Below are 14,376 nucleotides of genomic sequence, written 5' to 3'. Positions count from 1 at the left end.
CTGTTTCTTGTTAGCAGCACGAGCATCGAGTGACACTCTTGTTTCTTGCGCAGCACTTCCGGTTCACCTCCTGAGACGACCGGGGAGGAAATACAAAATATATCAGAAAAAGAAACACAAAATATAGTACAGTACAAAATTCATGGGTTTCATTACAGATATTATATCAGTGCATAAGTTTAGTTACAAGCTGAGTTACTGAAGTGTCTGCAATAATTATAAATAATTAGAAATCACTGAGATGAACGGGGATGGAATATAAGATAAATCAGAAAAGAAAAATATAGTACAGTACAGAAGTCATGGGCTTCATTATATATATGATATCAGAGCATAAGTTTAGTTAGAAGTCGAATTATTGAAGTGTCTGCAATAATTAAAATTAATTAGAAATGACTGATTACCCGCACACCAAAGCACAGAATCGTAGAGTTTAGAAACCGCCACGTGAGCACGACTTTGGCGAAATTCCTGGAAACCGGGAAGTAGAACGCGAAAGTAATGAAGTCACTAATGACGTCACTTTAGTTAATGAAAAACAGTTGCCTCCGAATTAGGTTAAAGTTAAACTAAAGAACATGAATGCCGAGGCGCGATTTCCACTAAGAGACACCGAAGTCAGAGATTAGGGTTACCTACCATTTTTTTTTTAATTTAGGGCTTTGAATAGTTTGCGGTCGGCTGTACGTGGAACGAAAGGGCGCTACACCAGTTTGACGCCCTGAGAAAGTACTCCATGTTGTTGGTGCCAAAGTACCATGCTTCTTCCGAGTTACAGATCCTATATCTGCTCTGCTGACATCCGGCGACTTACGAGCGTTTAAGCAACGGCCGCCACCTACCACGCCGGGAGCCATGGAATTCGAGCGAGTGCTGAAGGAGATCGGCGGCTTCGGAATGTTCAACAAGACTATCATCGCCGCCGCAGTAGTGCTTGGTACGTGGCACGCGGCGATATGCTACTTGGGTCACGTGCTCGTCCTTGTTGCGCCGCCTAGCCAGTGGTGTTTCGGCAAGGGAGCGATCGTGAGTGGCGAAGCGTTGGACATGACGTCGCTGCCCAGAGGACGCTGCCAGTTCGTAGACGAAATGTCGGACGCCGCCGGGAGCGGCGACCACGCTAACTTCACGGCCCGTCACTACACCGGCGCCACGTGTCCGACGGGGTGGAGGTACGACAACGCAGAGTTCTTCACGTCCATCACGATGGAGGTGAGCCCGTCGTCAGTCTTGTTCTGCACTCATTCGTAATTTTAGCGCACAAATCCATTGCCTACAGTGTTTCGAAGATGCAGCTACTCAAGTATTGAGCCTGATCAGGTAGTACGTTTTCGAGCAGGCTTGCTGACAAGACGTTTCGATATCCTCATCCTCCATTCGGCTCTAACGAAAGATAACCTTAGCTCTATCGCCACAAAAGTGCTAGTCATGTGAGGTAACAAGTGAGGAGGTAGCATTACGTGATAAAATTGAAGCGAAAGAACGTAAGCCCAACCCACGATCATGTTGCAGTACGTTTCAGTGTCTTCCGACACCGCGCTCTTCCCCAGCAGGTGCGGCTGCAGCGTGTGGTGGCCACACCAGCACGTTGCAACGACGACCATAAACGTGTAGACCCCTTTATATCGTGCTCCCGTACGTGGGCGCCGCCGTGTGCGATCACGTGTTCACGCATCCATTGCTAGCCTCAGCCGGTCTCCGCTGCCTTAGCTTAAAAGGGCGGCGCACAGTGCCGGTTCGGCGCCACTGAGCCACCGGTTGGGCGTTTATCGTCAACAATTACTGCCTCAGCTGCCCGAAACCGGACAAAAGTTCAGAAGACATATGAATGTCGCATACGTATCATTCCGAGCTCATCGCGCCTTGTCCATGAAAAAGATAATTGCAAAATTGTCCCGCTACAGCAAAAACCTTGGTTTGAGTTAGGCGTTGGTTTGGCGTTTTATTCCGGGGCAGTGGCGCAAAGAAACAAGGAGGATATCTGGTAGGACAGTAACTACAGAAAACGCCGACGAGGGCACATTTCTTTTCGACGCTTGTCCATTGTGAACACCAAACACGGCGAGCTGATCAGTCTTTGGTACAAAGATCTACGTGAGAATGTGACAGTTTTCAATACACTAATCGGGAATATATAAGCAACCGTAACCAGGCGTGTGCGCGTACAGGATATTTAGCATATCTTCAAAGAAATGTATTTCAGCGTCTTCGAACTGCACAATGACTTAGGATGGGCGCAGTAGCGCTGGGGCTTCGGATTCACTTCGACCACTTGCAGTACGTTAACGGGCGCCTAAATCTAAGTACACGAGCGTTATTGTATTGCACCCCATCGAAAAGTCGAAAAGCGCCCCCCCCCCCCCCACCCTAACCCACCACGGCGGATCTTGAGGCAACAAATGGTTATGCGCGGCGCAAGCGCCATCTGTCTCTAGTGAGCGAACCAACCGGTGAAAAAAAAGGGTTTATACCTTACTACAAACAATGATCCATGGAAGAAAATGCGCGCACAATGGGTGGCAAAATTAAAAATAAATCTGAGGCCTCACGTGACAGCTTCTCCCACGGCCTGAATATGAGGCATGCCGTAATGGGGTACTCCGGGTCAACCTCGACCATGTGGGGTTCTTTAACGTATCTGGGATTCTTTAACGTATACGTTTAAATCTAAGAACACGAGCGTTCTTGGTCATCCCCACTAGAATGCGGCCATCGTGGTGGGGATCGAACCCGCGTCTTCGGGCTCAGCACAGCGCGACGCCACAGCCAGTAGACTACCGCGTTGCGCGCGCTGTTGACAGAGCCTCTGAAGGAGAACGCATGGATTAAACTTTCCTGGACCGAAACAGACTAGGCTAAGTGTGCCGAGTGCTGGCGATCGACTCAGAGCTCACGTGCTGGGTCGAATTTTGAAGACATGCGATAGAGGAAAAGCGAAGTGGATGGCTTCGAGTTGACTTGGCAAGGATAGCTTCATGACGCCATTGCTCCCTCCTAGTTTATTTCCTTCTTCCCTGTTTTTTGAACTCAGGTCATTACTTACGGCAAGTCAGTTCTGCAAAAATCTGCAATGTGGATCACAACACACAGTAGCACACAGTAGTAGATCACAACACACAGTAGCACGAAATTAAGGAAGGAGCCCCTCGAATTGCCGAATAACTCGGTCCCTCTCTGCAGCTGAGGAAGCAGAGTAGCCACCACGCAAAGGCGTCTGTCCCTGGTTCGGTCTCCTTAGCAGGTGAATTTTAAATTAAACTGCGAAACACCTGTGGGTTTTCTTTGCGGTATTACGCTACTCCGAGGTGGATGACAATTTTTTCTTTCATTTCTTTTTTCTTAATAGAAGTGACTGTACCGCGTCAGTGAATGGCTTTATTGCTGCAAACAGATCTGCTTCACGTCATGTCGTCCCTCTCCACTCGAAAATTTATTGTTTTGTTTCAAAAACCCCATTGCAGTCATTTATTGTACTTCTTACGAATGGTACCGCTCCTTTAAATATAAATGAATCAGTGAGTTTCTACGCACCTAACCAGTTGCCTGTGCACCTCTGAACCCTAGAACAGAACTCCGGCTGACAAAAAAAAAAAGGTAATGTTTTTTTTTTTTGCTTGAACGCATCTGACCCAAGCAGTCATCAATAAGAGCCAACAATTGCTGCAGCCTTTAGTCTATAGTTATATACCGTAGAACAGCATTGCTAGCATTCAAGAGGTTTGTCGGCTTACGCAAGCACAAGGTACATGCAGAAGGGCCTAATCACAATGCTAAAGGGTAATGGGAACATCAAACTCTATAGGAATAATGCTGATGGCGTCGGGTCTAAAGCTCGTCCTTTCCCTCGGCCGGGCTCGAACAGCTGATATCCTTGTTATTACTAGTGGAAGCGCTTTTTTTCTTCCTTTTTTTGTCTACCTCTACCCCTTCCCCAGTGCATGGTAGCAAACTGGATATCTATCATTCGGTTAACCTACCTGTCTTTCCCATATCATTTATGTATGCCTCTCCCTCTAGCCACAGTGTTAGGATTAACCCCCGTTGCAGCAGTGTCAACTGATCACCATAATTAAACAGCCCAAGAACGACAAGACGCAGACTACAGTAGCCTGTATGTTTTGCACTGTCTAGTATTACTTCATTTCTACGAGCTATAGCGCAAAATACCAACCACCCAAGGTAATACCTGGTAATACTGAGCTAAGAACGCTGCTAAAACAGACATTTTAAGTTCCGTTTCCGGCTTCTGAAGTGATAATCCCATAGCCACGTGCCCATACATTTGCTCTTGTGTGCACATGCCTTTGGAATGTACTTAATGACCATAATAAGCAAAAAAAATACTCATTGATAAATAAGCAACGAACCTTGATAATAACCTAGGGCCGGATTCACAAAGCCTTTGGAAGCTCTTTTTCTCATTGGCTGGTCGCCTACACTAATTATATATATATATATATATATATATATATGTATGTCCAACAACACGATAGGCTGGCATTTGCTCTTACGGACATTTCCACGGTTAAAATATGTTCTTTTCTTTGGTATGCAGACCCTGATGTTCTAATCAGCAATTATGACGCGGCTAGTCTTCAACCTTTATTGTTTTGTACCCCAGAACGAGTGGATATGTGGTGACAGCTGGAAGATGTACGCCACGCACACTGCCTATTGGATAGGATCAATGGCCGGATGCCTTATCTCCGGTTTTCTCGCAGACAGGTAGGCATATAATCGTTTTTCCGCACCCGTATATTTGTATGTTGGTGTTGCGACCTGAGCAATTCTCGCCTGATTTTAGCGCATGCTTTTATTCGCATTTCCAGCTTTTTTATTGCACTAAGAAATAAGGCCGTGTTTCAACCGTTTCTATATAGACCCACCGAGACGATCTCTCTTGATTTTTTACTACATTGCAATGCAGTGGCAGTGTTAGTAATGATTCTTTTCATCCATTTCATCCATCCTTTTCAACCCGTCGCAGTGAATAGCCGATATTGGCGATAACTGAAGGCTTGACGTGGTGCCAGCGAATTACAAACGGCAGGACGAAGGGAATATGTAACGAGTCGTTGCATAATAAAGCACCAGGACCCACGTTTTGCGTCGATCAATTTTTTTTTTGCTTTTCATTTACTTGTTATTCACAATACCGAGTAGCCGGGTGATGACGGTGGCGTCACGTCATCAGTGTCAGAGCCAATGACGAAGATCGGCAAGATTTGTAACGATCCATCTGATTTTCGTCCTCTATTTTCACCTTTCACCATTCGCTCGGGTGCGAATTGAACTCCGCCGCACCATGGTTGTCGCTTGTATCGGCCACTCGGCTAAACGGATGAAATGAAAAAAAAAAGAAATGAAAATGAAATTGAACGTAACAAATTGCAAGCCCCGTATCACTTCTGCTATTCAGTTCAAGTGAAATTCTAGCAGTTACTCTTAGCGCGAAAGTAGACAACATTCATTGACGGATCGATGACAAAGTAAAAACCGCGGCGTTCCAATGCCAAGCGCAATATGGCAGCTGACAATGTGGAGCGCCTGAATTCGGTGGCGGGATTCCGATATGATGCGGATGTAAAGACGCCAGCGTATTGAAAACTTTGAAGGACGTAAAAGAATCCAAGCTTGCTCGTGCAAACTACTTTACTGGCGTATATGCCACAGCTTCCTTGGGCAAGTTAGTGCTTCGTGAATCGTTGGGTACGCAGTTTTACAGCTGCGCAAAAGTGGCATTGACAAGGCATCTAGTTAGTTCGTGTGCGAACGCTTATTTCTCGACACGCACACGTTAATATTTTCTAGACGCCTGGTGCCAACCAACTCGACTCTTAAGAACGCGTGTGAAACAGTTCGTACGCGAGAGCTTCAGTGGCTTTTGAAGGTGTGCGTATTCGGGAATTCGCGAGAGTGCGCATAAAGTTAGCGATAACGGACGCCCCATGACACGCAGTTCTTGAAAAGACCGACGAATTTAGTTCCCCATTGTCCCGACCCCCGTCCAACGCACACAATGTTACTGCTCAAATATGCCGCGTCGAGTTTTGCCTAGCACTTGTCCGCCTAGATGGCGCCACCAATCTATCAGCCAAGCTCACAAGAAAACATCTGTCATCTGACAAACGAAACTAACCTTTAATCGAAGCAGGTGTTCTTACGCCCTACGGCAGATATATGATTGTGCCCTACGCAACTGCGTATCACGTTGATCTGCTATGTAGATCGCTGGGTGACGAGCGTTTATGTAAAGGCAGTTCCTGTAGGACAGTATATATTTTGGCTCATATTTGAGGAAGACGAAGTGCTTCTCTTGCGGAACACATCTCGCCCGTCTCTGTGTTTTTCTGGACTTCTTACTGCACCTGTGGGGTCTACCGCCCCCTCCATCGCGGTGATGGATGTACAACACCCCGAGGATCCTCCCGGTTCCCGTTCACCCGCGGACATCGGTTCGAGGAAGCGAGGAAGTACGTCGAGTGGTAGCGAGGACACGGAGCTGTACTGCGCTTCAGGTGACGAGTCCTCGGAGGACAGCTTTCGACTTGTCCAGTACCGCAAGGCCAAACGAAGAATTATCAACTCATCTTCGGCGTCCAGCTCGAACACTGTGAAAACAGCTCCTCAGCGATGGCCTCACTCCATCCTGTTTGTGCCACAGAACGCTACCGACAACCTGCGCGTCCTCAACAGGCAAGCACTCTCCGTGTATCTAGAGAACACCGTGCCAAATGAGATCAAGGATGTTAGGATAAATACTAGACGAAACATCCTGGCAATCGATGTGATGAACCCGAGTGCACTGACCATACTACAACATGTTGCGCAGCTGGGAAACATCAAGGTCCGATCCATCGTGCCAACGAATGGTGCCACAATAACTGGAGTCATCTATGACATTGACAATGAAATATCTAATGCGGACCTCCCAATTCTCATAAAACCAGCAAGCGAACACAACGTGATTGTGCATGTTGGTCGCCTCGGCAACACACGTTGTGTGAAGATAACCTTCAAAGGCGACTGCCTTCCACCCTACGTGAAGGTCGGCCACTTTCGCCACCAGGTTCGACCATTTATTCCAAGACCAATGCAATGCTTCAATTGTCAGAAGATTGGACATGTGAAGGGTGTTTGCAGAAATTCGGCCGTGTGCCCTCGATGTGCCGAACCCCACTCAGAAGACAACTGCAACGCAACCACGTTCAAGTGTCCGAACTGTCAAGGTGATCACTGCGCCTCTTCCAAAGACTGTCCCCAGATCAAGAAAGAGTTCACCATTCTTAAGCAAATGGTGAGAGACAACTCTACCCACAAAGAGGCCGCTGTGAAAGTACGGCGAAGACGACGTCACCGACAACGGTCTTCACGGCGAAAAACATCAAGCTTTCAGGAAAAGTCCCCTCGTCAAGCTTCATCATCAGCGGACGTTTCCAGCACTCCGATCACCAATGTTGGAAGGGAGCAAACTGCCAGATCTCTCTCCACAAAGGAATGGCCGCCACTTCCACGTACACGACCGCCAGAAGAGCCGCAGAAGAAGCCGCCCCCAGTACAGCAAGGTGCTGTATCCGAGGAGTCGCGGAAAACAGATGAGCAAGTGATAGCACTTATTAGGCCTTTAATGAATGCCATTCGCGTGCTGCTAAGCAACATGCACACACCGTCTGCCAGAAGTGCGCTTCAAGTACTGGACGCTCTGAGTCCGGTGCTTGCAACCCTTGAGTAGATCATGGCTGCACAGCCACGGTCTTTTAGGGAAGACGTCCGACAAGCAGCTATTTTTCAGTGGAATGCCCGCGGACTCAGAGCGCGCCTTTCGGATTTCCGTCGCTTCGTGTTCGCCAATATGTTTCCCATTATCGTCATTTGCGAGCCGAACTTATCGAACAAAATCAGGCTTTCTGGATATGAATCATTTATGTCGTCAGCTGTTTATGAAAACAGTAAGGTTTTGGTGTTCATTCGCCGTGACCTCACCTACACTCATCAGCCTGTACCACCTAATGACAGTAATAAATATATATGCCTCAACGTAAGGAAAAAGAATCTGGCCTTCACTTTTGTGGGCGCCTACCTATCTCCGTCAAGTCGATTTGATTACAGAAGACTACGAGACATCCTTTCCTCAACTTCCAATCCCTGGGTCATCACTGGAGATTTCAACGCCCATCATACACTCTGGGGAAGTCCGATCATCAACGCAAGAGGCAGAGCTCTGGTATCTTTCGCCTCCAGTAATGAACTTTGGCTGCTGAATGATGGAAGTCCTACGTTCTTACGTGGCTCCACGTACAGCAGCTGTCTTGACTTGGCTTTCGTCTCACGAAGCCTAGTCAGGCGTGCAGGGTGGTTTGCGGACATAGAGACGCACGGAAGCGACCATATCCCCACGTACATCAAGATCAGAGGATTGACTGCTTCCAAAATACGGGATACGATCCAAAGAGTGGACTGGCCTAAATTTCAATCTATTATAGAAGAACACTGCGACGCCAATCCATCTTTCGACCTGGAAGAGGCAATCAAGAGCGTGGTGCAAGACACTATGCGTACTCTAACATGCTCCTCGAAACTTAATGATTATGATGTGGAACTAGAACGACTTCGAGCAATCCGACGACGTGCCGAACGAAGATACCGACGTACGAAAACAATGGACGATCTACGGACCGCCAGGCGCACGCAAAAGAAGATACAGCGCCGGTTAGACAAGCTCGAATCGCAACGTTGGGCTGCCTTCTGTGAGTCGCTAGATCCACGCAAGCCTTTATCGCAACTATGGAGAACGGTGCGCGGACTGCGGACACTTCCCGTACAGCGATTCCCATTCAAGGCACTTGCCCTCTCTCAAAAGAGATCGGAGATTGACGTGGCAGAGGATTTCTGCGCCAGATTATCCGGCCAATTAACTCACAGCTACCAACATTCCATCGCCTTCGAGCAGCTGTCCGCCACCACGTGATCACCGGTTGGATCTACCATTCTCGATCCACGAACTTAAGGCAGCATTAGCTTTGTGTAGCCGCACATCAGCGCCAGGACCTGACGGAATTTCCTACCGAGCTTTGTGTCACCTGGGGGAGCGAGCGAGAGGGGTTCTTCTTGAGGTGTACAATGAATCTTGGAGAAATGGCACGCTACCAACAACCTGGAAGACAAGTCGCCTTGTTCCACTGCTGAAGCCTGGCAAGTCGCCGTTGGAGCTCTCCTCATATCGCCCGATCGCTTTGGCGAGCTGTGTGGGCAAAGTAATGGAGAGGATGATCCTAGGACGCCTGGAGTGGTACTTGGAGTACCACAACACCTACCCAGATGCCATGGCGGGCTTCCGACGTGGTCGATCATCGATCGATAACGTCGTCGACCTGGTCACCTACATTCAACATGAGAAACGCCGTAAGCGTCTCTGCGCATCCTTATTCCTCGACGTTAAAGGGGCGTATGACAACGTTACGCATGAAGCCATCCTCTCTGCTCTCGCAGAGGTAGGAGTGGGTGGTCGCATGTTTCAATGGATACGGAGTTATCTATCCATGCGATCCTTCTTTGTAAGCACCGAGGAAGGCCATACTTCTCTACATTATAGCTACCGCGGCGTCCCCCAGGGCGGTGTACTTAGCCCCGTGTTATTTAATCTAACACTAATTGCTCTCCTTGAGCACGTGCCAACCACAGTCAGGCTATCAATGTACGCGGATGACATCTGCATATGGACATCTGCAGTAACACGCCTACAGCTGCGAGCGAGAATTCAGAAAGCCGCGACACAAACTGCTGTCTACCTCCGTAATCGAGGCCTGGAAATTTCCTCCGAGAAATGCGCACTAGTGCCATTTACGCGCAAACCCATGGCAAACTACAGTGTTACGATAAATGGCCAAGTAATACGACGGGTCCGATCGTACAAGTTCCTAGGTGTCATAATCGACAGGGACTTGTCATGGAGCCCACACATATCTTACGTGAAAAAACGGTTGACAGGCATATGCCACCTGTTCAAATTTTTCGCTGGCAAGACCTGGGGAATGTCGCCTAGTGCCATGTTACAACTGTACAGGGTGCTTTTTCTGGGATTTCTGCGATACAGCTTGCCAGCAATAATCAACACAGGCAAAACGAATCTACGCACTATACAAAGTCTTCAGGGTCAAGTGCTCCGGATCTGTCTAGGCCTGCCTCAGAGTGCTTCAACAGTGGCTACGATAGCAATCGCTAGAGACCACCTTGTCAAGACCCACATTGACATTGAAGTACTCAGGACCCATATAAGGCATCTAGCCAGGACTCCTCGTCACCATTTAGCCTCTCTACCAGCGGACAGGCCACACACATCTTTCAGCCAAACGATAACTGCATATGATGAATCATTGCCAGCTTGTTTCACTCCGGCTGCGAGACCTTCGATCCCTCCATGGTGCCTCGCTCAGCCGAAAATCAACCTCGCAATACCTGGTATCTCGAAAAAAGCTGATCTGTCATCACCAGCCCTTAGACAGCTCACGCTACTATATTTGTACGAGAACTACCGTGACTCTACTCATATTTACACTGATGGATCTGTCCTTCCAAGCAGCTCCGCGGCGGCAATCGTCATACCAGCGCAAGCTACAACAATCAAATTTAAGACGACCCACGCGACAACATCGACAGCAGCAGAGCTCGCAGCGCTATTTACTGCTCTTCATCACATTGGTGATGAACCGCCACACAAATGGACTATATTCTGTGACTCGAAGGCGGCACTGCAGTCTCTACTGTCACCTCTACGACGCGGACCACATGAACAACTAATATTCCATATTACAGAGACATTACACCATATCAGTGATGCAGGCCACGACATAACCTTTCAGTGGCTTCCAAGTCACTGCGGGATTGTCGGCAATGAACGGGCGGATCACGCTGCCCGCTCAGCCCATACTGAGGAGCGCCACGTCCCCATTCCTCTTTCTAGAACTGACGCTGCACGGAAGCTCCACCTACTTGCTCGGCAGTGCACCGCGTCGCAATGGAATGAGCCACATTTAAGAAATCCGCGACTGCACTCACTTGATCCAACATTAAGTCTTCGAGCGCCATCACAGCTTCGCCGTAGAGACGCCACGCTTTTATATCGACTTTGGTTGGGCGTTGCCTTTACTAAAGCCTATGCCTTCCGCATAGGGATGACCGACACCCCAACCTGTGACCACTGCGGCCATGAAGAATCAATTGGCCATATTTTGTGCACCTGCCCGGAGTACAGTCCACAGAGGGCATGCCTCAGCCAGGAACTAGACCAATTGGACGACCAACCGCTATCTGAAAAAAGAATTCTGCAACATCGAAAGGACCTACCGTCACAGAAGAAGGCCGTGCAAGCGCTTTTGCGCTTCTTGCGATCTACCGGCCTTTGTGAACGACTTTAACTGGAACGCCTTTTGTGTGTATGTCTCCATGTGTGCGCGTTCGTTTTTGTTTTTTTTTCTCTCTGTCATCTTTCTAACCCCTATCCCCCATCCCCAGTGTAGGGTAGCAAACCGGAGACTCATATCTGGTTAACCTCCCTGCCTTTCCTCTTCATTCTCTCTCTCTTGGCTCATATCGTGCAAACGCATATCCTGTGAAGCTATTACTATTGCTGCCTACCGGATGTGCCACCGACCCCTTTCTATTCTTCTGTGAATTTACCCTTCATGACGAGGATCGCCTGTGATTATTTGGCGCAGATAACGCGCTCTTGAACAGATTCTAGAAGCTTACTGCCAATCACAAATTCTCGTTCTCTTACCAGGCTGCCGAACATTTGAGTCTTGTGCATAATGATGTTAAAACTTACTCTTAAGCTTTGGCGGTGAAGGCTCTCAATCAATTTTTGCAAGTCATATCCATCGTTGCTGAACATGACACCAATGTCATCTTCAAACCACAGGTTGCTGAGATACCCCCTGTTGATCTTCCCTGCTAATCTTTCGAAGCCTATAGCCTGCTTGAATACTTCTAAAACCTTGCGTTTTCCAACTTGCGAAATCATAGTTGTGGCAAATGGGCCGTCGGACCCTCCGTGCGTGCGATTTTTCGGTGTTCGGAGTGCTGAACTTCTCTGTGAAAACACACATGCGGCAAGTACGGGGAACCAATCACAACGCGGATTGTAGACACGTACGTCATTGCGACCTGGCTATTTAATTTTTGTTTCGTAAAGTAACGCACACGCGCGCGCGAACGCACACACACACACACACGCACACACACACACACACACACACTTTCACAGGAAAAAAAATTCTAAGCTGTGTTACTTTGTTTTCACCGAAGGAAACTGACGCCAAGAATAATGCAATCTTCCGGCAGGTACTTACAAATGTGAAAATCACAGCTGCCGCGCTCTGCTCATGTGGAACGGCTAAGCGAAGTTCGCATTTGCAAAAATCGCATACCTGGGAGTAACGCAGTGTTATGTCGCACCGTGTCAAACAGGCTTAAGCCTGCAGTGAATAGCATTGGACAGATTGAGTCTCCTTGCCTTGCTCCTTTCTTGGTCAGTATTTTCCCGCTTTTCCTGCAAAGAATGAATGTACTTGTGGAGTCTTTATAAATATTTGCTAAGATATTAACCCGTGCTTCCTGTACCCCTTGACTACGCAATGATTCACTCATGCTTGGTATCTCTACAGAATCAAACGGTTTTTCGTAATCTATGAAAGCCATGTAGAGAACTTCATCTTATTTCGCAGATTTCCAAATTACGTGATTGATGACATAGGTGTGATGCACAGTTGAATTCTCCTCCGTGAAGCCACCTTGTTCTCTTGGTTGACTGAATTCACGTTGCCCTGATTATATTTAAAATTAGCTTGATGAATATCGTCTGCAACACTGAAAGCAAACTACACAGCCTACAATTCTAAACAAACTCATAATAAATAATATAAAGTTGTGTACATAACTAATTTTGTAACGCGGTAACAGTCAACGAGACGGAGGGAAACACATACACGAGCGCAATGTCTCTTGCTATATCTGAATAGTGGCGCTCTGCTGTTCAGCTACTTCTTGGGTGCAATATAAGCTATATATGTATATATGTACATGTGTATATATCTATATATGTACGTGTGTATATATGTAAATTACTAATTTGCGCATTGTTATGTAAGAGAAACCGTGACTACTCGTGCGGCCTACGCTTGAGACCAAGTTCATACTCGCAGGCTGGGAAGGAAGAAGACCATCCTGATACTTCTTGCCCTAGGCGGGAGCGGCAACGCATTCAGCGCCCTGTTTTCCAGCTTCGTGGGCTTCACGGCTCTGCGTTTCATTACTGGTCTTGGAGCCGGCACCGTTTGCAGCGCGACATTCGTCATAGGTATTCTGCTCCATTGCTAATAGCTGGTGTGACAGTGCACAGCCTCGCGGCGAGCACGTTTGCCCTGACCCCTTGACCAGATGTACAGCTAACTTGCGTGAGCGCGCCTTATTTGCGTTAATGTGAACGATGCCGATCGTCAAAGACTGCAAGAGGGCCAGTACAACCAGTACAACAGCACGTGCCCTTCACAACGGTACATTTGAGAGCTAGATAGAACACCGTTCACCTTGAAGAAGATCTTGGGACCATGGCCTCGCATATCGCAGCTACAAAAGGCCACAAAAGCTCTGCTGCGATATTTGAAGGCTACTGGACTGAGTCAGCGTCTGTGATCCGGACTGAGTGAACGAACGATATCCCCAGTGGACTTTGTCTTCTTCTTTTAATCTTTCCGTCCCCTTTTCCCTTTCCCCAGTGTAGGGTAGCCAACCGGGCTCAGTCCTGGTTAACCTCCCTACCTTTCCTTTATCATTTGCTCTCTCTTGAGAGCGGCTGTAGAAAGGAAAATTCTATGCCCCAAAACAAGCTGCGACGCCATCTCTTGTGCGGAATTCACTGTGTCGCTTTCACGACAGACTGGCGTCGCGACGCCGTCTCTACGGCTAGCGCGGCGCGCACTATACAAGCACTTAACGTACCGCGCGCACTCTCGCAGCGATCGAGTTCACGGTGTCCCACAGAAGGTCCCTGATTACGCTGATCTTCGCCATGAGTTGGTCGGGCCTCTCCGCCGCGCTTCCCTGGTACGGTTATCTGGTGCAGAGCTGGAGGATCCTGCTTCTGTCCACCACGGTCATCGACTTCATGCTCGCGGCACTCCTCTGGTGAGTGCGTGTGCAGGGACGAAAAAGTGTTTTCCTAAAATATGTGGACACGAAAGGGCCTAAAAGAACGTGGTAATGGGGCGCTATTGTTTATGTAAGTGAAGAAAAAAAAAACTACGCCTGTCCTTGCGCTACTTCTGAACTACTTGTATTGCCGGAGCCGGTGGACACTATGCAACTACTCATATGCAACGT

The 14,376-nt window shown here is 48.1% G+C and overlaps 1 protein-coding gene and 1 long non-coding RNA gene across 7 annotated transcripts in view; one reads left to right on the top strand and one right to left on the bottom strand.

The window, feature by feature from the left end:
* Positions 1-14,376, bottom strand: part of LOC135914277 (uncharacterized) — a 241,449-nt gene that overhangs the window by 70,539 nt on the left and 156,534 nt on the right. The window lies entirely within an intron of this gene.
* LOC135913702 (solute carrier family 22 member 13-like) overlaps positions 1-14,376 on the top strand; it is a 47,579-nt gene that overhangs the window by 12,804 nt on the left and 20,399 nt on the right. For 4 of the 5 annotated variants that reach the window (XM_070532030.1, XM_070532028.1, XM_070532029.1 and 1 more), the window contains 4 exons: positions 779-1,212; positions 4,622-4,725; positions 13,200-13,354; positions 14,013-14,181. In XM_070532030.1, the coding sequence (XP_070388131.1) occupies positions 856-1,212; positions 4,622-4,725; positions 13,200-13,354; positions 14,013-14,181 (785 nt within the window). In that variant the 5' untranslated portion in view covers positions 779-855. Of the gene's footprint in view, positions 1-778; positions 1,213-4,621; positions 4,726-6,245; positions 7,566-13,199; positions 13,355-14,012; positions 14,182-14,376 lie in introns of those variants that run through there. The other variant, XM_070532031.1, reaches the window with a different exon arrangement.

Source organism: Dermacentor albipictus, chromosome 1 (genome assembly GCF_038994185.2).
Source record: "Dermacentor albipictus isolate Rhodes 1998 colony chromosome 1, USDA_Dalb.pri_finalv2, whole genome shotgun sequence".
NCBI lineage: Eukaryota > Metazoa > Arthropoda > Arachnida > Ixodida > Ixodidae > Dermacentor > Dermacentor albipictus.
Note: the sequence above shows the minus strand (reverse complement) of the source record. Positions and strands in the feature narration are given on the sequence as shown.